Source organism: Kogia breviceps, chromosome 19 (genome assembly GCF_026419965.1).
Source record: "Kogia breviceps isolate mKogBre1 chromosome 19, mKogBre1 haplotype 1, whole genome shotgun sequence".
Taxonomy (NCBI): domain Eukaryota; kingdom Metazoa; phylum Chordata; class Mammalia; order Artiodactyla; family Physeteridae; genus Kogia; species Kogia breviceps.
The window spans coordinates 11,333,888-11,353,233 of NC_081328.1; the positions used below are offsets into that span (position 1 = coordinate 11,333,888).

The 19,346-nt window shown below is 53.5% G+C and overlaps 1 protein-coding gene across 1 annotated transcript; it reads right to left on the minus strand.

The window, feature by feature from the left end:
• Positions 1–470: 470 nt before the first annotated feature.
• On the minus strand, positions 471–18,962 carry CTNS (cystinosin, lysosomal cystine transporter). Its single transcript, XM_059046782.2, has 13 exons — positions 18,847–18,962; positions 17,151–17,406; positions 15,990–16,069; positions 11,977–12,055; positions 10,709–10,793; positions 6,594–6,697; positions 6,347–6,478; positions 5,540–5,639; positions 5,330–5,449; positions 4,088–4,258; positions 2,202–2,319; positions 1,816–1,930; positions 471–1,450 (listed from the first exon to the last, which is right to left on the minus strand). Exons 2-13 carry the CDS (start codon positions 17,195–17,197, stop codon positions 1,402–1,404), a joined length of 1,200 nt encoding a protein of 399 aa, XP_058902765.1. The 5' UTR covers positions 17,198–17,406; positions 18,847–18,962; the 3' UTR covers positions 471–1,401.
• Positions 18,963–19,346: the final 384 nt, after the last annotated feature.

A 19,346-nucleotide genomic window follows, 5' to 3' on the forward strand; every position in this document is an offset into this window, starting at 1 on the left:
ATCTCCCACCTTTAAAGTGTGGTACCCAGTCACAGACTGGGTGGCCCAAATAAAACAGGTGTGTGGGCTTGGTCAAGCTGCAGTTTCTGCTTTAGGGAAACAAGATCCTAAGTTCTTTGACACTTATACCTGGCTAGAGGATCTGGAAGACTCCCTCCCCTACCCTTCCCCCACGTGCCCTTAAAGACCTCATCCAACCCATGCTCACAACCACAGCCTGAGTGCCATGCCCTTGGTAACGCAGACAGGGTCCCTGTGGGACCTACCTGGCCCTGAGCAGGTAGGCATCTTGTGCCACCCAACAGAGCTCCCCTGATGAAATGCCGGGTCGGCACGCAGCCACCTTGGAATCAGCGAACTTCGAAATCCCACGCATTTCCTTACACGAGTGACTGAGGCTGTCTCCCTAAGCCCCAAGGACTTGGTTCTGAAGCCAACACCCCTGCCTCCTGCATCTGGCAAATGCTGTGTGCAGAGGAAATGAATCAGGTTTAATTAAGGACAGAAGCCCTTCATGTTGATCTCATGGTTAACAGCTATGAGAGTGGATTGACAAGCTCGTGGCATGTACAAGGCACGTCCTGGGACCCTCCCCTCCCCTCCCCTCCTCCAAAGGAAGGACAACTGCTTGGAGTGGGAAAGGGGAGGGGCTTTGGGATCAGGTTGGGCCCATAAGGATTGTGTGAGGTGGTCTTAAGTCCTTATCTGAGGCTCGTGAACAGCCACAAATTGGTGAGTCTCAGGTAGGGGTCTGGGGAGGGAAGGGGGCCTGCCCTCCCCGTCAGGGGAGCTGTTTTCACCACCTGGCAAGTCTAACAGGCATCTAAGGCACAGACTGGTGTGTGTGTGTGTGTCCTGTACTCCAGACTCGGGGTAAGGAGCAGTTGGAGGGGCTTGGGGCCTGACTATGAGTAAGTGGAGATAGGCAGAAGCAAAAGAAAGTAAGCCACTCACTTCCAAAACATCCCTCTGAAAAATCCAAAAGGATCGTCGTTAGTGTGATAAGGATCCAGAGAGTATTGGATGTGAGCCCGGTTCTGAACCAATCTGTTGGGTACCTCAAGGCTCAAAAATACTGTTTCTTTACCAGAGCCTGGCCTGGGCCACCTGTGATTGCAGTCGTGGAAGTGGATTTACATGGAATGAGTGTCAGGACAGTGAGTGCTCAGAGAATGTAGCCTTCAGAGGAGGGACCCCAAGGCCTAACCCCAAAGTCCTAGCCCCCCTGCCACCGGCACCAGCACCTCGGGTCTATTGGCCACGGCACCTGGCTGCTTGGTCTCTGAACACAGCAGTGGCAGCAAAGCACCCTTGGCTCTCCCAGCTGCAAGGTCAGTCCTTCAAGCTGCTCCCAGAAACACTGGTTGCTTGGGGCCAGGCCTTTGGCTTCAAGCTCAGTGCTCAATCCTGCCTGGGACGGCTGCCAGAAGCCCTGTGTGCTGCCTGAAGCCTTGAAGAAAATAGAGATGCAGCATCAAGATGCAGGAGGGCCAGATGCCTGGCCAGCAAGGCCTGGGAGGGGCCGCGACCTCTGGGGAGTCTGGGAGGGGCCGCCAGGGGTCTGGCCATTAACCTTGGCACACAGGTGCCTATCCCAGAGGTAGGTTCCTCCCTGGCCTGGAAGAGTCCTGGACGAAGGCAGGCTGGTTCAAGTTTAAGGAGTTTGGCCCTGAGGAAGACAGTGCTTCTCCACATGGAGCCAGCCCGGCACTCCAGATGGCTTCTTCAGCCTTCCTGGTGGAAACTTGCCCACCAGGGCCCCAGGGCCTGGGCTGTTTCCACTGCATCCCTGGGAGCTAGTTCAGCTGGTCATACCCTGGTTTCTTTCTGTACAAGCAGAAATGCTGGATGAAGAAGACAACATCGAAGAAGATGGAGAAGATGCCGAGGCCAAACTTGGTCGGGTCTCCAAAGATCAGCGTCCACTGGTCTGTTAGCAGCCAGAAGGGATGGGATTGGTTTTGGTTTTAGGTTGGCAGCTCCTGAAGCAGCTGGAGCACGTGGGGCTGCGGGGTGGCAGGGGTGCTCATCTGCCCAGGAAACCACAAATCCTCTAGCTGCCAAAGCCCCGGAGGTGAGCCTCACCTTGGGGGCTGGGACTGGCTAGGATTCCCCGAGTAGGGGAGGGGTGGTTTCCAGGAAGCCTGGCCCCGCCCTGTGCCTCTAGCCCACCAAGTGGGCGGGCCTGCCGGCTGACTCACCGTTGTTGTAGGACTGGAGGAACATCTGCAGGAGGCTGAAGCTGCCCCCAGTGAAGTCCAGAAGCACGTTGCCAATGCTCCAGCCCTCAGTGCTTTTGTAGTAAAAGTTCAAGTAGGCCTGGGCCAGACAGACAGATGGAGGGCGGTGAGGGGGCCGAGTGGCGGCCTCCTGCACCTCGTGACCGCCGCTCCACACAAGAGCGGCTCTCATTCCTCCCACTCATGCGCTTGGACCTCAGCTCCAAAAACACAATGACCTTTGGGCTCCGACAAGCCTCGGCTGAGGGCACGGTTTGGGCGGGTCCTGGGGTCTCATCTGCCTGCTCAGCAAACAGAGCCCTCCCCCTCCTTCCCTCGCACCTCCCAAACTCCGGCACAGGGATGGCGAGCTACTGCCTCCCCATCTTCTTCAGCCCTCCCTATCCTGGCTTTCCAGCAACTCTGATTTTTCTCCTCACCTTCAAATGGAGAACCTCCCCAAACTCAGCCTGGACTGAATTCATGTTGTGCTTATCAACGTGGCCTGGGAGCCCGATGGCCTGGTTTGGAATCCCAGCTCCACCACTGGAGGAGCTACGTTACCCTGGGAGAGTTACTTGAGTTCTCCCAGCCTTAGTCTCCCCACCTGCAGAGTGGACTTAACTCCCTCCTCAGCCCTGGCTGGGCTCTAGGGCCTCCGCCTCGGGCTTCCCAGGTCCAGCCCACTTGCACGTCGCCCTTCTTCCTGCTGCCAGTGCCCTCTGGGCTTCTCTGACCGTTGACCTCCCTTCCCACCACGCGGGGGGACGGCTTGGCATCTGTACTGGTCTTCTCCCAGTCAGCCACCTGTCAGTTCCCCTTCTTTGCCCTCTCCCACCCTCTTCTGTATTTGCCGCCACCTCTCCAGTCTAGGACTGTTCCAAACAGCTCTAACTGGGGCTCCTGCCTCCCAGGTTTCCCAGGCCCAAGCCTTCCCATACTCAGGGACTGAGGCCCCACTTCCCCCAAAGCCTTCCCCCGACCCTGAAGCCGCCTTCCCAAGTGCCCTGGGACCCAGCCCCGCCTTCCTAGCTTCACAGTGCTCCGCCGGCAAGGTCTTCTCTGCCTGTGCCTTTGCGCAGGCTGCCCCCGCCTGGAGTGCCCCATCTCTCTTGCCCACAGAACTGAGTCCCGCTCATCCTTAAGCGGATGGCTCTGTTTCCATGCCCTCCAGGGTACTGGCCCTCACTCTGGCCAAAATGCTCTCCTTCCTGGGCCCATGGAACACAAGGTTCCCTGTGCCGGGAAGGCGAGTTAAACGCCAGGGCCTAGATTCAGCCTGAAGTTGGCAGTTCTTCTACACCTGACCCTCTCCAGGGCCATTCCACCTGTGGGGCAAGCTGTGTTTGACTTTTAAGCTGTGTCTGGCCGAGCTCTGAATAGGACTGTTTGAGTACTCGAGGGAAGGTGCTGAGGGCTTACAATGAGGACCCTGAATGGTGGTGGGCTCTCCCCTCCCACCTCATCTTCCTGGCACCCTGCTGTGGCTCGTCAGGGTCATCAACTGGTGGTAAGGGGTGGCGGTGGTAGGGTGGGGGGCAAAGCTGAAGTCACCAGAAAGGTGGGGCTGGAGAGAGATGGGAGTGACCTGCACAACCCTTGACTCTCAGAGCTAAGCGTGAGTCACTGACTTCCCCGTGGGATTCCCGACCGCTGGGAAGAGCAGGTACTGGTCACAGCTGGTTTTCTGTGAGGCCCCACTCCTGCTGGGCTTGCCGGCCTCCTCCCTGTAGCTTTCCATCCACATCTCACCCCGGCCAGAAGCTGCGCCAAGGGAGCCAGGTCCAGGGTCTGCGTCTCATCCTTCTCACGCTAACGGCCAGACCCTGGAGGTACCTGTGGAAAAGGTGGGCAGACCCTGGAGGTACCTGTGGAAAATACTTGACGAGCGTAACTGCCAGCTTGATGTAGGAGAAGCAGAAGAGGAACTGCAGCCACGTGATGGCCCTGACTGCGGCCATGATCAGGGCGATGAGTGTGAAGAGCCAGGAGAGCACGAGGAAGCTGACGGCCAGCCAGGACACCTGCTGGTTGCCTCGCTGAGGATGAGACAGGGAAGGGGAAGGGGTGGGTGGGGTGCAGAGAGCCCAGCACCAACTGCACCGTGTCACTGTCAGGGTCTCCGGTTCCATCCTCTTGGACTTGAAGAGCCCGTTTGCTTCTTCTTCCCATGTTGCAGAGCGGGGTCCCTCTCAGATCCTACCAGGAGTGAAGGCTGCTGGGGACATGGCCCCCGTGTCCATGAGGTGCCCATGAGGCCTGGCACCTCATCTCGGCCCAGGCTCCTTCCACGACCTGAGGGAGCCTGACTGGCTCTGGAATCTCTTTCCCAAAAGCAGGCCTCCCTCGTCTAACCTTCTCAGCAAAGGGTAAGAAAACCTAGAAGATTCCTGAAGGTGGGGGCCAAGCAGCTCTGGCCGGCCTTGTGTGTGGGAAGAGAATTCCCCAAGGGAAGTGGTGCACCCACAGGGAAGTGAAAGGAAACAGTAGCACCAGCGATGCCCTGAATTACGCACTAACTAACGACGTCCTTCCCTGCTGAGACAGCAGACGGCCCTCCAGCAACACAGCTGTGCCCGGGCTCCTCAGCCCGGCCTCCAGAGCCCCCCAGGACCTCTCCCACCCCCCTCACTGCCACCCTGGCCACCCCCATCTGCTCATGGCCCCTCTCGCTGCTCCCTGGCCTTCACAGTTCTGTCCGCCGGCTGGGGTGCCCCACCCTGGCCCTCTTCCCCAACGCCATGGGAACTTCACTCATCCCACTGACCACAACTCAGTGCCCTCTCTCCCCCTCCTCCCTGGCTGAGTCGTGGGGCCCACGAGCTACCTGTGCTCTCCCTGCCCACGCAGCTCTCAGCCTGCTGCGTCACCACTGCCTCCCTCTGTGTCCCTCACCCCAGACCTGGGCGGCCTGAGGACTTGGGCTCACGGCGTGTTCCGTGCGCCCCGCATGGGGTCTGGATAATAGGCCAGCAGATGTGAGTGAACGGACACATTTCCCTTCTGGGGGTTTCCATGTCTCCTGTGAAACGGCAGGTACGGGAAGCAGGTGCTGCCGGGTGTTGGCCTGGGCAGCGCAGGCTGCAGCGGGTGCCAGGGTCACTGCTCACCTCGTACAGGAAGCACTGAACCATGATAACCAGGGTGAGGGCGACCGCGTGCAGGCTGAAGAAGACGTCATTACTGTCCACGGGGTTCACGCCATTGGGGTATTTGAGGAGAAACTGCTCCTGTTTGGGAGTGGGGAGAAGCTGGGGGGTGAGGGGTGGCCAGACCACCGGACAGCTTGGATTGGGCTGCGGGGGTGAGCACGGCCGTACCTTGATGGAGGGCACCCAGAGGAGGCCGATGTTGAACACGCTGTAGGCCACGAAGCCCATCAGGTTCAGGGCCACAAAGTCAAAGCTCAGACCCACGACACTGAGGAGGGAGGCGGGGGGACGGGGAGACAAAGCAGAGCAGGGGGTGAGACTGGGGGCCGCCGGGGGCTGGAGGGGACAGAGCTCCCAGCACACAGGAAGAAGGGCCTGGCTCCCTCAAGGAGAGCACAGTCCTCAGGTCCCTTCCCATGCCACCCCCAATGCCACCGAACCCCACCCTCCTGGGATTGTCCAGAGGCTTCCTGCAGAGAGGAAGCGCCTCCCTCCCTGGTTCCCAGCTCAGCAGCCCCTCAGAGGCCCACGTTCCTTGGTGGCCTAGGTGTCCTTGGTGCATGACGCCTGGACCTTGTCTTTAAAATCAAGGTGGGCCGGCTTTCGTCTCCGAGGCCGAAGGATCCAACCCCTGCACTGGGGCACTACTTGACACTATTTCCTCCAGGGCTCCGTGGACCAGGAGCACAGCAGATTCAGGTGGGCTCCTCCCACCCAGCCCCTTCTCCACTTCAACTGAGAAGCCCCATTTTGTTGCTTTCGCAGGGAGTGGCTGAATTGCACAAGAGACCAAATGCCCAGCACTGCAAGTCCTACACAGGCGCTTAGAACGTTCACATCAGACCACTTTTAAGAAAGGACACAAAGAAAGAAGAGCACAGGGGTAAGTCAGAACCCAGGCTGCCCACAGCCTCGTTGGAATATGCCCATCCTACCGGCCCCAGGTGAAGCTGCACGTGAAGCTCCATGGGTTACCTTTTCCGCCTCCAGTTGGTGATCACCTGTGGGTAGAAGGAGATGGACCAGGCCACAAAGTAGATCCAGCCGATCACCTGGTTTAAGATGCTGACGACATTGCTGTGGATCACGGAGAAGCGTATCCTTGGGCTGGAGAGAACGTGGGGACCAGGATGAGCTGGGGCTGGACTTCTGGAGGAAACCGCGTGCCAGCACCATCCCCCTTCTCATCGTTTAGGGCCCACATGGGCGGAGGCCAGCCCACCTGGTCTGGTTGGAGTGATTTCCGTGCAGGTAAGTGGTAACTTGTCCAACATTTTGAGACGTCACTTGAAAAGAGGAATCTGTCACGCCGGGAGGGACCACAACCTGTTAGGAAAACTGAATCAGGTCCAGCGCCCCACCGTTATTGGGACCCCAGCTCCAGGCCATGCACTAGGGAATGGAGGGACAGGTCACACACAGCCCCGGCCTTCTAGGAGCTTCCTAACAGGAGGGAGAAATGTTAGACTAATCAGCCAGCTGGAACCCCCATACATCAGTGTCAGACTTTCTGAGCAGGAGGGCCCTGCCCTCAGGCCCTCCCCTGGCTTATCTCTGAGGGATGGTAGGAGGGCCCTCTTCATCTCACTAGTCATTCGATCTCTCCGGCAAGTTATTTGAGCTCTGATCTCTGTTTGCTTATCTGTAAAAGGGGATAACACAAGTGTCTACCTTACAGGGTGGCTCTGAAGGACATAATAATGTCCATAAAGCTTACGGCCCCGAGCCTGACACGCAGCAAGCTGTGAAGTGTTTACCATCACTACTACCCTATGATGACTGCTATTAACTCTACTTCCATTACTACGACGGCTCTTCCAGATCCACAGAGGGATGTCTGCCCCACGCCCAGCCTGGCTGCCAAGCGACAAAACAGAAGAGGTGCACACACCAGACGCCCGGCAGGGAGAACATCCTTACCCTCATTTCTGCCCAATATTCATCAAAAGCTCTGCTCCAAGAAACAGTATTTGGAGGCCTACCTGCAACTTCTGACCTCCCAATCATGCTTCCTGATGCTCTCAAATCCCGAGTGCAGCAGGGAGTGGGAAGATACCTTTACTGAACCACACTGTCCCCCTGCCCCCATCTCTTTGTTCCCTGGATGATGCTTCAGGCCCCGCCTTCCACCCATGTTGTGGGCACCATGAGGATGAGGCTCACTGGATTGCAGTGGCTTCTTCAGGGACCCTTGAACACTGTCTTTCTGCTCTTATCCCCAGAAATCAGGGGGCTTTGGCAGGACAATTGAAATGGTGTAAGTGGCTGCTGCAAAGCCTGGGATCCAATTCGTGGCCAATGTCTTGTGAGCTACATCTTCAGGACACATACTACTCTTGGCTCTTTTACTTTCCCATCCTCATTTGTTCTTATCTTTAGCAGATTTTCCTGGCAACTGTTGTTTGCATATTTCTAAGTGGCCACCAGGTCCCTTCTAGAACTAGGTAAGAGGGAAATCTTCCAATTGGAAATTAACTGATACAAGGCAGAATGAAATCATAACAATTGCTTTTAATTAATTTTTATTTTTGCCTGCATTGGGTCTTCGTTGCTGCATGTGGGCTTTCTCTAGTTGTGTCAACGGGCTTCTCATTGTGGTGGCTTCTCTTGTTGCACAGCATGGGTTCTAGGCGTGCAGGCTTCAGCAGTTGTGGCACGTGGGCTCAGCAGTTGTGGCTCACGGGCTCTAGAGCGCAGGCTCAGTAGTTGTGGCGCATGGGCTTAGCTGCTCCGTGGCATGTGGGATCTTCCCGGACCAGGGCTCGAACCCATGTCCCCTGCATTGGCAGGTGGATTCCTAACCACTGCGCCACCAGGGAAGTCCTGCTTTTAATTTTTTTAATCAATAAACTTTATCTTTTAGAGCAGTTTTAGGTCCACAGCAAAATTTATTGCTATCTTTTTTCTGAGTGCTTTCTTTTTATGTGCCAGCTGCAATCCTAGACATTTCATACTTGCTACTGCTTTTAATCCTCACAGCCCTGTCAAGGAGACATTCTTAACCTTCTGTCCAGAGATGAGGAAACTGAGATGTGTTGGGGTGATGTACTTCAACTGTGGTTCACAGGGCAGGCTCCTAGACCACCTGCCTGACCCCCAAGTTCTACCCAGTGGTTTCCAAAGGCACAGGAAGTAGACAGGAGTAGTGAGAGAAAGGGATGGGTCAGGGAGGCGTGAGCCTGGAAGAGTGGGTTGGTGCCCAGATAGGTCATTCTACAAACGGATCTGCCCCCATTATGCTAAAAAAAAATAAAAATAAAAAAATTGAACTAGGGACTTCCCTGGTGGTGCAGTGGTTAAGAACCTGCTAACATGGGGGACATGGGTTCGAACCCTGGTCCTGGAAGATCCCAGATGCCACGGAGCAACTAAGCCTGTTCACTGCAAGTACTGAGCCTGTGCTCTAGAGCCCGTGCGTCACAACTACTGAAGCCCGCGTGCCTAGAGCCCGTGCTCCACAACAAGAGAAGCCACCGCAATGAGAAGCCTGCACACCACAACGAAGAGTAGCCCCCGCTCGCCGCAATTAGGGAAAGCCCGTGCACAGCAACGAAGACCCAACACAGCCAAAAATAAATAAATAAATAAATAAAATTAAATAAAATTCTTAAAAAAAAAAATGAACTATAACGTAGGTGCAGAAAAGTGCACCCAGCACCCAGATCAAGAAATGGAACATTTCCAGACCCCAGAAGCTGTGTTCTGTTCCCTTTTGGTCACCGCTGATCCCAAAAGGAAACTATTACTTTTTTTTTTTACTATAGAAGTATTTTATTTATTTATTTGTACACCAGGTTCTTATTAGTTATCTATTTTATACATATTAGTGTGTACATGTCAATCCCAATTCATCCCCCCACCCCCGCCCCCGCTTTCCCCCCTTGGTGTCCATATGTTTGTTCTCTACATGTGTGTCTCTATTTCTGCCTTGCAAACTGATTGGGAAACCACTCTTCTAACACCATAGATTTGCTTTGTCTGTGTTTGCACTTTACGCACAGAGTCATACAGTCCAGGCTTTTTTTTTTTTTTGGCTTAATGTTATGCTTGACTTTCACTTATTTTTAAAAGATTAATCTTTCCCTTAGATGTTTGGCCCTTAAACTAAGTGATCAGCGTCCATTCCTCAAAGTCTAAATTTGATCTGTGGATCAAGCCAGACCTCTGAGGGCTAAGTACCACAACCTGCTCTTAGAACCAACGGCTTTTCTTACCCTGCAGCAGGCCTCATATCCCAGGGCAGGAGGGGGAAGTTGTGGGAAATGGCCCTGTCTGTGAGATGAGACTCCCCTCTCACCCAGGTCCTTTAGGTAGACGCTCTTTATCTGACCACGAGTCAATACTGTTTGCTTGCTGGGGGGCTCGGAGCTGATTTGCAGCTCATTTCTGCGACCACAGAGGGCCTCATGCTGAGCCTCACGGCTATCAATTTCATTCTGTGTTCATTTGGCTGGTTTCTTTTTTCCCCCTACTGATTTGTTTTAAAATCAGGTTGATAGGCAATTGGCTCAAAACCTTGGTAAGGTGGAAGCAGGGTACGTATTAACAGATAAATGTATAAAGACTACAAATAGTCATCACTATTATATCAGACAGCCTCTGGCACTGGTTTTTGGAAATAACACTCATCCAATGGGATCTCAGAACAGTGCTTTGCAAACTTTAATGTGGACCCAAATCATCTGAGGAATCTTGCTGATATGCAGATTTTTAATCAGTAGGTCTGGGATAGGGCATTTCTAAAAAGTTTTAGCGGGGAGGGATAAATTAGGAGTTTGGGATTAACATATACACACTGTTATATATAAAATAGATAACCAACAAGGACCTACTGTGTAACACTGGGAATTACATTCAATATTTTGTAATAACCTATAAGGGGAAAGAATCTGAAAAAGAATATATAAAAGAATATATATACATATGTGTATGTATAACTGAATCACTTTGCTGTACACCTGAAACTAATATAACATTGTAAATCAACTACACTTCAATTAAAAAGAAAAGATTTTAAAGCAGAGACAATGCTCCTAGTCTGTGGATGCTCTTTGAGCAGCAGCAGTGTCTTAAAAAACCATCTTAAGAATTTCTTCTACATTCTCAGAACCATTTCTGCCTCAGATTTCTTACCATCACCTTCCTAATTCCAACTACATAGCATAAAACGTCCATCCTCAAGGAGACTAACAAAGCCCAAATCTGAGATTTCTAGAATAATAGGACAGGGGCAGCCCACGGTATAAAAACAAGGTGGCCTATTTACACAAGCACTTAGTTAAAATGTGTTTTGTTATCCAGTAGTTTTCTGCCCATCAGTTACGATTCATTACTTACTTCATCAGGGAGCTGAAGGATAGTAACGTTTTTTGAACGAAATGTGATTTCAAAAGTGATCAGCAAGGTTGCATTTAAAGGATGCCTGTGGAGGACAAGAGTCTGGTTACTGCTGAGAAGTTGTGCTCTGTGAGATCTCAACCAGCCCTCTGGATTTCACAGCAGGCCTGTCATTTCTCAAGCAATTAGGGTGAGGCGCTGCTATGTGCTTGGCCCTGGGGAGTTGAGAGGTGGGGTCCCTGTGGCCAGTGAGAACACGAGAAGGTGGGAAACTGGCTGTGAATGCCACATGAGGTGTCCAGAGGCCGACAGGACCATGGCATCTGCTCTGGTGGGAAAGGCTTCTGTGAAGGGTCAGGTAGCAGGCAGCAGCATCCCCAGAAAGCAGTGAGGTATGTCTGAGTGGGAGCAGCCCATAGGGACCTCAAGTCTGGGCTTAGAGGCCTGGAGTTAAGTTGGAAGGTGGTGGAAAGACGCTTAAGGATTCTGCAGAGGGGAGGGTTGTGCTGAGGGGGTGATGTGTCAGATTTACAAGGTGTCGATGTGCAGTGATGGCTGGATCTGGGGATGGAATGCAGGTCTGTTAGGGAGCCTTGGTCCCAAAGCTTTGGTGTGAGATCAGACGTCCCAGGAGAGGTGAGGAAAAGGGAGAAGGGTAAAGAGAAAAAAATAACAGGGTTCCAGATCTTCATCTTCGGGAATCCTCATGGCTGGGAGGCAAGAGTTGGGCAAAGCAGGGAAGGACACAGAGGAGGTAGGTTCTCTGGCACGGTCTGGACTAGGTCGGCACCCTCGTGCGGGAACCAGCAGAGGGCAGCTAGAGAGACTCTCAGACAAGGCTGAACAGGAGCCCTGCACAGTGGGATCCACCCAGTGCAGTTGGATGTGATCTCAGAAGCACTGCCAAGCGACTTCGCTCCTTGCCCCCAACCTTCAGGGCTCCCTTCAAACCTTTCGGACCTTGGAAAGGACCGCTTGGAAGTCTGGCATCAACTGCTGGTCACTCAAGGACTGTTCTCAGCTGGGGAAAAGGCTCACGTGTAATCCTCCTCCCACTGGAAGCAAGGATTCAGCGGTTGGGGAGAGAGAGACTTTGGGACCCCGGTCTGCAGGCCAGGGCCGCTGCCTTTCTTTCCCTGGCTTGTCTTAAAGTGAAGAGGCAAGGGCATCACACTTAAAATATGAACAGACTGAGCCGGGGGTCAGCCCTGACCCAGCTGTGGGGCGAACGAGCTGGGCTGAGGACAAAGCTGGGCCTGGGAACTTACGGGAGGGAGATGCTGACGTTGGTGGAGCTTCCATTTTCCAGCTTCACGGTGGGAGGAACAGAGAAGTTGACGGTGGACTCTGGAACGACCCAAATCAGTGGCATGAGTCATGAGGTCCGAGAACTCAGGCCCACGGAGCTGCCGGGAGGAGGGCCCCTGACACTTAAACTTGTGAAGTCTATGATTTATAACAACCTCTACCCCCTGGGCAAAGACGCTGAGGTTCTGAGGGGCTAAGTAAGTGATGGGACTGGAAATGTCCTTGTTATGCCCTTTCCCCTCCTGCTGCCAGAAACAGAGGGAGACACAGGCCTGAGCAGGAGATGCTGTACCTTCCTCCTCTCCCACCGATGAGCTCTGAGGGTCCGTAGGAGTCACCCATAAATAGAAGCAATGGAGCCCCGAAACTGATCCCGGTTTTTGGCCCAACTGGCCCAAAGGAAAGCAAGCCACAATCTGGGACTGGAACATGTGGGCTTAAACCACCTCCTCAGATGGAAAGCACAATGGTTTCCTCTGTTCATGGAGCTAAACTGGCCCTGCAGAAACCGGTCCTGTCCCTTCCTGCAGTCTCTGAGCGACACCTGGGGCCCAGCTAACCTGTTTCTAAAGAACCGCCTTTGGGCTCCTGTACAAACCCAGCTCACCCCACTCATTGATCCCCTTCCGGAGGCTGACTCTGCTGGGGACGCGGGAGAGACTGGTGAACAGTACACAGTTTCACTATGGGAGATTTCTTCTTGGCATTAAGATGCTAACTCAGCGGGTAGACAGATAGGCCTCGGGGGTGAGGGAGGAAGCAGGTTTGGGAAGCCAAACACTCCAGGGCAACTTGGCCACAGACCAGGAGTGAGTTAGCTTCTCTCTGACCTCTTCCTGTGTTCTCTGGGCAGCCCCTGCACCCCAGGTGTTCTCAATGCCCCAGGCACACATCTACTTCACCTCCCTCACCTGAGGGCCTTCGCAGCCTAAGGTGTGATCACGAATCTAGACTGTGCTGGGAAGGGGGGGTCCACAGGGGAAAGCAGGTGCTCAGTTTGATGAAGATGGTCCTTGTGTGGGTAGTGGCAACAGGGGGGGCCCAGGTCTCCCTCTCCCTCCAGGTCTCCCCAGACCCCTCAAAGGCAGAGACGAAGAACTGAAATTTTAGATGCTCAGGTTGGAAGGAAACTTAAAAGTTCCCTAATTCAACCTCCACTGCCTGAGCCCCTTCTCAGTCCTCCTCCCTAGTAGTTTCTCTTCCTCTGTCCAGACACCTCGGCGGGAGCGGGGGAGGGGAGGGGGGGTGGAGAGTAACCTCATCTCCTCCAAGGGAAACTGCCAGCCTGAAACTTGCACTCCGGGGCCTGGCTCTGTGACCTTGTCCAGGCTGGCCTGCAGGTGGATGCAGAGCAGGCTCTGGCCCGTACCTGCACGTCTCCAAGCTGACTCTCACAGTCTGTTGCAGTCCCCACCCTGGCCCTTGGGAGGCCAAGCTGCTCAGAGCAGAGTAGGATGGTCCCCACCCACCACCCCCTCCTTAGGTGTATCCTTGGGGCCTCGAGGCAGCTCTGCCCCTCCTTGTTCACACTCACCCCTCTCATACCAGCCCGAGGCTCTGTTCTGGGCTGCACAGCTGAGGTAGGAGGACTTAAAGGTCCCTGCTGTTACTTTCTACCTAGAGCCTGAGGACCACATCAGATAAGCAAGACCCTGCCCAGGACAGGGATAATGAAAGCGATGCCAGGTAGCCACCCACATTCTGGGTCCCTGGGGCTCTGCTGGGACTGTGGTCAGGGTGAGTGGGAGATCCGTATGGCCTTAACTCTTCCAGACTTTGCATTTTAAAAGAGGAGGTTGTGAGCTCTCAGAGAACCAGGTCAGGGTTCAACCACTTCCCCTTACTTAGCCCCAAGGAAGATGGCAGCGCTCAGCAGCTGAGAGACTGGGCTCTTGGGTCACACAGTTCCCTCCTGGCTCTGTCACTTCCTAGCTGTGTGACCGAGAGTAAGGTACTTAACCTCACTGAGCCTCCATTTCCTCACCTGTGAAATAGAGAGCACAGCACTACCTCCCTCCCAGGGGCGCTGTGAAGATAACGCGTGATGCAATTTTCACACAGCCTGAGTGCGAAATAATTGCTGGTGACTATTCTTATCATCATGTAAACCCTGCAGGACATTTTTTAGCCCAAGATGGGAGGCAGTCAGGAAGCTGGCATCATATCATATCCCGGGAAAGCATGTTTTAAAGTTTGCCCCAGGGCAGGAGTCTCTGGACACCACACCCGAATAAACAAATGAGTCTTGGTGAGACTACCTGAAGGTTCCCCCAAGGAGAGCCTTTGCATTTTAAAAACTAATCCTTATTGGCACATCTCCCACTATGCCTCCCACCCCACGCCAGCCACTCTGCTGTACTGTGAACTCCCATCCTCTAATTACTATAACAGTGAGAGACGGGCAACGTGATCCCTCCCTATTTCGGATAGAAGAAAGTGGAGAATCCCATGAGGGCAAGTGTCCTGCTCACACAGCTCAGAAACGGTAGAGGCAAGATTTAAACCCAGGCCGGCCTGGTCCAGAGAGCAGGTCCTTGCCACTAGGTGGCAGCACCTCAAGATTCCACACAAAGAAGTCAGGGGCAAAAAACTCTGAAGGCAAATGATCTCATCACTGGTCCTCTATTACCACTCCCGAAAGCAGAGGCAAGTTTGGGAGACTTCTACCCTCTCTGGGCCTAAGTCAGCCCTCTGTATGATCGCGTGGTGGCAGCTGGATTTGTTCTTCTTTCCTAGGGCAATGCGTTAGCATGACTAATGGAGCTTTATTTAAAGCGGGCCAAGGCTCATGTACACACTTTTAGGCCTTAGTCCCAGACAATATGATCCAGCAGGTCTGGAGTGGGGCTTTGGCATTCGTATGGAAGAACACCGGACTCCGTGGTGTTCTTTCTTTCTTGGAAGAAACCTCTTATTTCTCGGAAATTGCTTACCCACAAGGTGTGACAAGGTGACATGACTGATTGTTTTAACAAACCTGGAAGAGCTGATCAGATGACCTGTGTTTTCTCAGAGACTCAAGAGGCCAAATAATTGGAGCAGTGCACCCACTGTGCGTGGCTCTTAGGAAGCTTTGGCAAGGGTTTGCATAGTTTGTATAAGGTTAATTTGGAAACATTAGTTGGGGGTTTTAAGATGTATTTGATTTGCTTTTGGCTGTACTGCAAGGCTTGTGGGATCTTAGCTCCCTGACCAGGGATTGAACCCAGGCGCTTGGCAGTGAGAGCACGAAGTCCTAACCACTGGACTGCCAGGGAATTCCCAAGATGTATTTGATTTTTGACAACAGCCAGATGATCAAAATAGTGGGCTTGGTGTCCTTGGAGGCTCTACACAGCTTTTCGTGGAAGGAGTTTCAGCAATGTTTGGGCAGTGGAGAATCGATGGAATGATACAGGCCTCTAAGGGCCCTGCTCTGAAGGTCAAGCCGCACAAGGATGCACAAACCCTGACGTGTTTTTTGACAACCAGCCTGAATTCTGTAAGGCCCCTAGCCCTGCTTCACCCTGGTTCCTCGGTCCCTGTCTAAGGGAAGAGCTCTCTCATCGTACCAGGAGATGCCGGGCAGGCTCCTCAGGTGTCTACGGCTTGGCAGAACCAGGTGCAACAAGGTGGCCATCTCACCTGCTTCTGCAGCATCTCCCAGGACCCATAACTCCCTCTGTGAGGTCCACAGGGTGGGAACACAAGCTCTTCTCTACAGATATTACCCCGGATTTTCAGAGCTCCACAGTTTGATGTTGGTGATACAGAAAAGGGAATAGGGACCCCGGGGCAGAAGGCTAATTATCTGTGGAACCATCTGGCTCCCTGTAAAACTCCTGGACTCCAGACCCCGGTCTGCTCCACTCACTGGGTGCCCACCTAGCCAAGGGGCAGGCAGACACATGCAATCTGGATGGTCCTGAACTTCTGGCGGCAAACAAGTCAGGCTACTTACTTCATTTCCCTCTTTATCCAATTCTAAACTTACCACATTTCTCTACGAGCTTCAGGGGAAAAAGGATAAAAATAACCAGCCACCTCCTTATCATGTTCCTCGATTTCAATGAACTAGGAAGAAAAACAAACAGCAAGAGAAGTTCAGGTTAAAGTTGGATCAGCTCAGCAACAGGTGGACGATAAGCCACCTGGAACCATGGCACAGACAGTTCATGATGGATTTTCACTTCACACCTGTGACTTCAATGGGCTTTGCATCACCAGCTTGGAGAAGGGGACCCCAGGGAGGACTTTTCTTTCTTTGACATGTGGGGAAGTGGGCTCAGAGAGGCTAAGTGGGTTGTGTAAGGTCCCACCCTGAGGAAGTGGACAAATGCTGAATTTTTCCCTCTCCAACTGCTTTGTGCAACCTAGTAAACAGAAAGAAAGAACGCAGCCTTATTGGCTGGGGGTTCTTTTTTCCAGAAGATATTAAAACTGTGGTCAGATATTTGACTTTGTGAACCTATAAACCTTAAGGAAATTAACTTCATTTCCTGTCCTGGGATAAGCGTCTATGGGTTAATGCCACCAACCGACCCTTGATTAGGACTTTTTTTGACAAGTGTCACTTCTCCGGGACCGGCAGGGATCATTCACAAAGGGGACCCAGTGTGGGACAAGCCCCAGATCAGCCCCGTAGCAGCTCATTGGTTAAGTGAAGGAGACGGGTTGCTGCGTACCCATAACCCCCACGTACAACAGGTGAACCAAGGGTCAAGATGGGGCAGGTGAGCGTAAATATCTGTAACTTGGCTTCCACATGCTGCTTCAGTGTACAGTGCTCTGCCCCGCCACCTGTGACAGCCTCTGGGGATTCCTGCAGACTGTTGGAGAGCCATGAGAGGTCTGTGTGGAAACATCCCTGCCCCCGCTCTGGTTTCAGTTTCCCCAAAAGGCCTCAAGAACCCTCCTGATACTCCCCTTCCTCGAAAAAGTCTCCCTGACTGCTTCAGCCTGCCTGACCTCCACTGCCCCTCCGTCTCCTCCAGGGGCCTCTCTGCCTGCTGCAGCTCCCCCGATCATTGGGTCTTATCTCAGGAGCTTTCCCACCTGCCGGCACCCATCTCCCCACTCTCTGGCCTCCTCTGGGGGCTTTGCCCTTGGCGCTGTATCCCTGTGCTCTCTGCCCCTCTGCTTTCTGTACCCTGACCTGCGGGAAATTGCTCTCCTGTGTATGTAGAATGACGCCCCTCTCATTCTTGCCACTCTCTGCTCTTCACACTTGCTGATGTCCTCAAGCTCAGGAATCAGTTTGTTCCCCGGGGCAGAGTCTGGGTTTTCCTTGAGAACTCAGGCGCAGAATCAGGCCTAACCGGCTCCTCCCTCATTCCACAGGATTGGAATGTAGACTGAGGAACTCAAACTCTTGGACAGCAGAAGTTCCCTGGTCCCAGACGCTGACACACCTTGGAGGAAAGACATTAGGACAGATATAAGGAACTTCAGAGATATGTGGTTGATTACAATGTTTGAAAAAGATCAGGTTAAAATTATACACAGGGACTTCCCTAGTGGTCCAGTGGGTAAGACTGCACACTCCCAATGCAGGGGGCCCAGGTTTGATCCCTGGCAGGGGAACTAGATTCTGCATGCATGCCGCAACTAAGAGTCCACATGCCGCAGCTAAAGATCCCGCGTGCCGCAACTAAGACCTGGCACAGCATGCATGCGTGCGTGCGTGCATAAACAAATAAAATATTAAAAATTATAATTATACACAAAAACTAGTGTTTTGTGAATGCTATGAGGTAGAAATGGAGAATTTCACCACAATGGGCTCTGTCTGGCACGCTGCTCTTCCTGTGTAAGTTCTATTGATATATTCTAGGCCTCACTCAGATGCCACCTGCATCAAGAAGCCTCCCACTCCCAATCCCCTCCCAGGGGCAACCTGGGGTCAGGGGTTTCCTGTGGTAACTCCACTTGGTCAGGTATCCGGTTAATCCTGTCACCTGTTGTACAACCTGGAACTCCCTGGATCTTCTTCTCTTGGAGAAGTAAAACAGATAGTGGCAAGGAATGTGTGCCCTGGAGAGTGACTGCACAGGTTTGAACCTGAGCTCCCCATTTATTAGCTGTGTGACTCTGCGGTGCTGCTTAACCTCCTCAAGCTTCAAGTTCCTAAAGTGAAAACAGGGACAGTGGGAACTAAATCATAGGACTTAAATGAAATGACACATTCAGCACCCATTTGTGGTCCTTTTACCAGCAGTATTAAAATTTCAAGAGGAAGGGGCTGGTAAGAAAAACAATGATGTAAAGTAAATACAACTGTTGCCTAGGGCACTTAGCAGGCTCTCACAAAGACTAGGTTGTAATTTTCCTCAACATTGTTGTAATTTTCCTCAACATTGTTGAAAAAGGCAGGGCCCAGTAGTCCTCCCTTCCTCCAGCTTGAAAGGCCCGGAGGGCGGGGCCGGGTCTCGTCCTGCCCACTCCCCCGTAGCCCAGCCCGGCGCTCAGCACCCCAAAAGTTGTTCCTGACGTGGTCCTCTCAGTGTCTCCCCTCTGCCAAGCAATCTGCAAACTCTGCGACCCAGATTCAGGCAGCAACTAAGCAGAAAGCGGGGAAGGGACGCTAACCTGCACTGGAATAGAGCCTCCCACACCACCTCGGCAGCCCGGTGTCCCCTGCCTCCACTCACTACCACCCGAGCCCTTCAACCCGGGGGCTGTCCGGTGCCTCGAGGCCGGGACTAGTGGCCGGGGAAGGAACCCTGGCGCGGCTGAGGGAGGCTGGATGCGCGGCAGGCTGCCCAACTGACTTGCTGTGCCAGTCTCTAGGCCTCAGGGGGTCCGCCTGGGAAATGAGGCGGGGAGGCTGTCGGGGCCGAGTCGGCTCTCACCTGAGGTCCTCTAGCCTCAGGAGACCGACCAGACGGGACGCAGGAAGCACTTCCGACTGTACCAGGTTCCTCCGGCCGTCTTGACTTCTTAATGTGGGGCGGACCAGAAGTCATCTGACTCGAGCCAGCTGATCCGCGGAGTACAGGTCTCGGCGCGATGCACCCTGGGAGCTGTAGTTTTCTCGCGTCTCAGAGAGACAGATTGGGGCTGGGGAGGAGCGGAGGGGCTCAGGCAACTTGGCAGGCATGGGGGCTCGGATATGTGGGAGGGTTAAGTCACTATTAGGGTCACAGAAGCTCTCGCATCCCCCAGCGAGACTCGGGGTATTGGCACTTTGGTGAGCAAGGCCGAAGCCTCGGGCCACATCGCAAACCCCGCCTACAGGCGGGGCCTGTAGGTTCCGCCTTCCACAGCGGCTCCGCCTATAGCCGGAGCCCGTAGCTCGGGATGCGCGGGACTCGGCCTTCCTCAACCAATGGGAAGACGAGAATTCGTCGTG

What these genes read in the sequence shown, in the direction of transcription:
- CTNS (XM_059046782.2), bottom strand. Translation starts at nt 17,197, where the DNA reads ATGAGAGGGGCGTCATTCTACATACACAGGAGAGCAATTTCCCGCAG. An exon ending in AATCACTCCAACCAGACCAG is followed by an intron (nt 6,479 to 6,593) that starts GTGGGCTGGCCT and finishes CGTTCTCTCCAG; the next exon opens with CCCAAGGATACGCTTCTCCG. An exon ending in TTGTACAGAAAGAAACCAGG is followed by an intron (nt 1,451 to 1,815) that starts GTATGACCAGCT and finishes ATTTTCTTCAAG; the next exon opens with GCTTCAGGCAGCACACAGGG.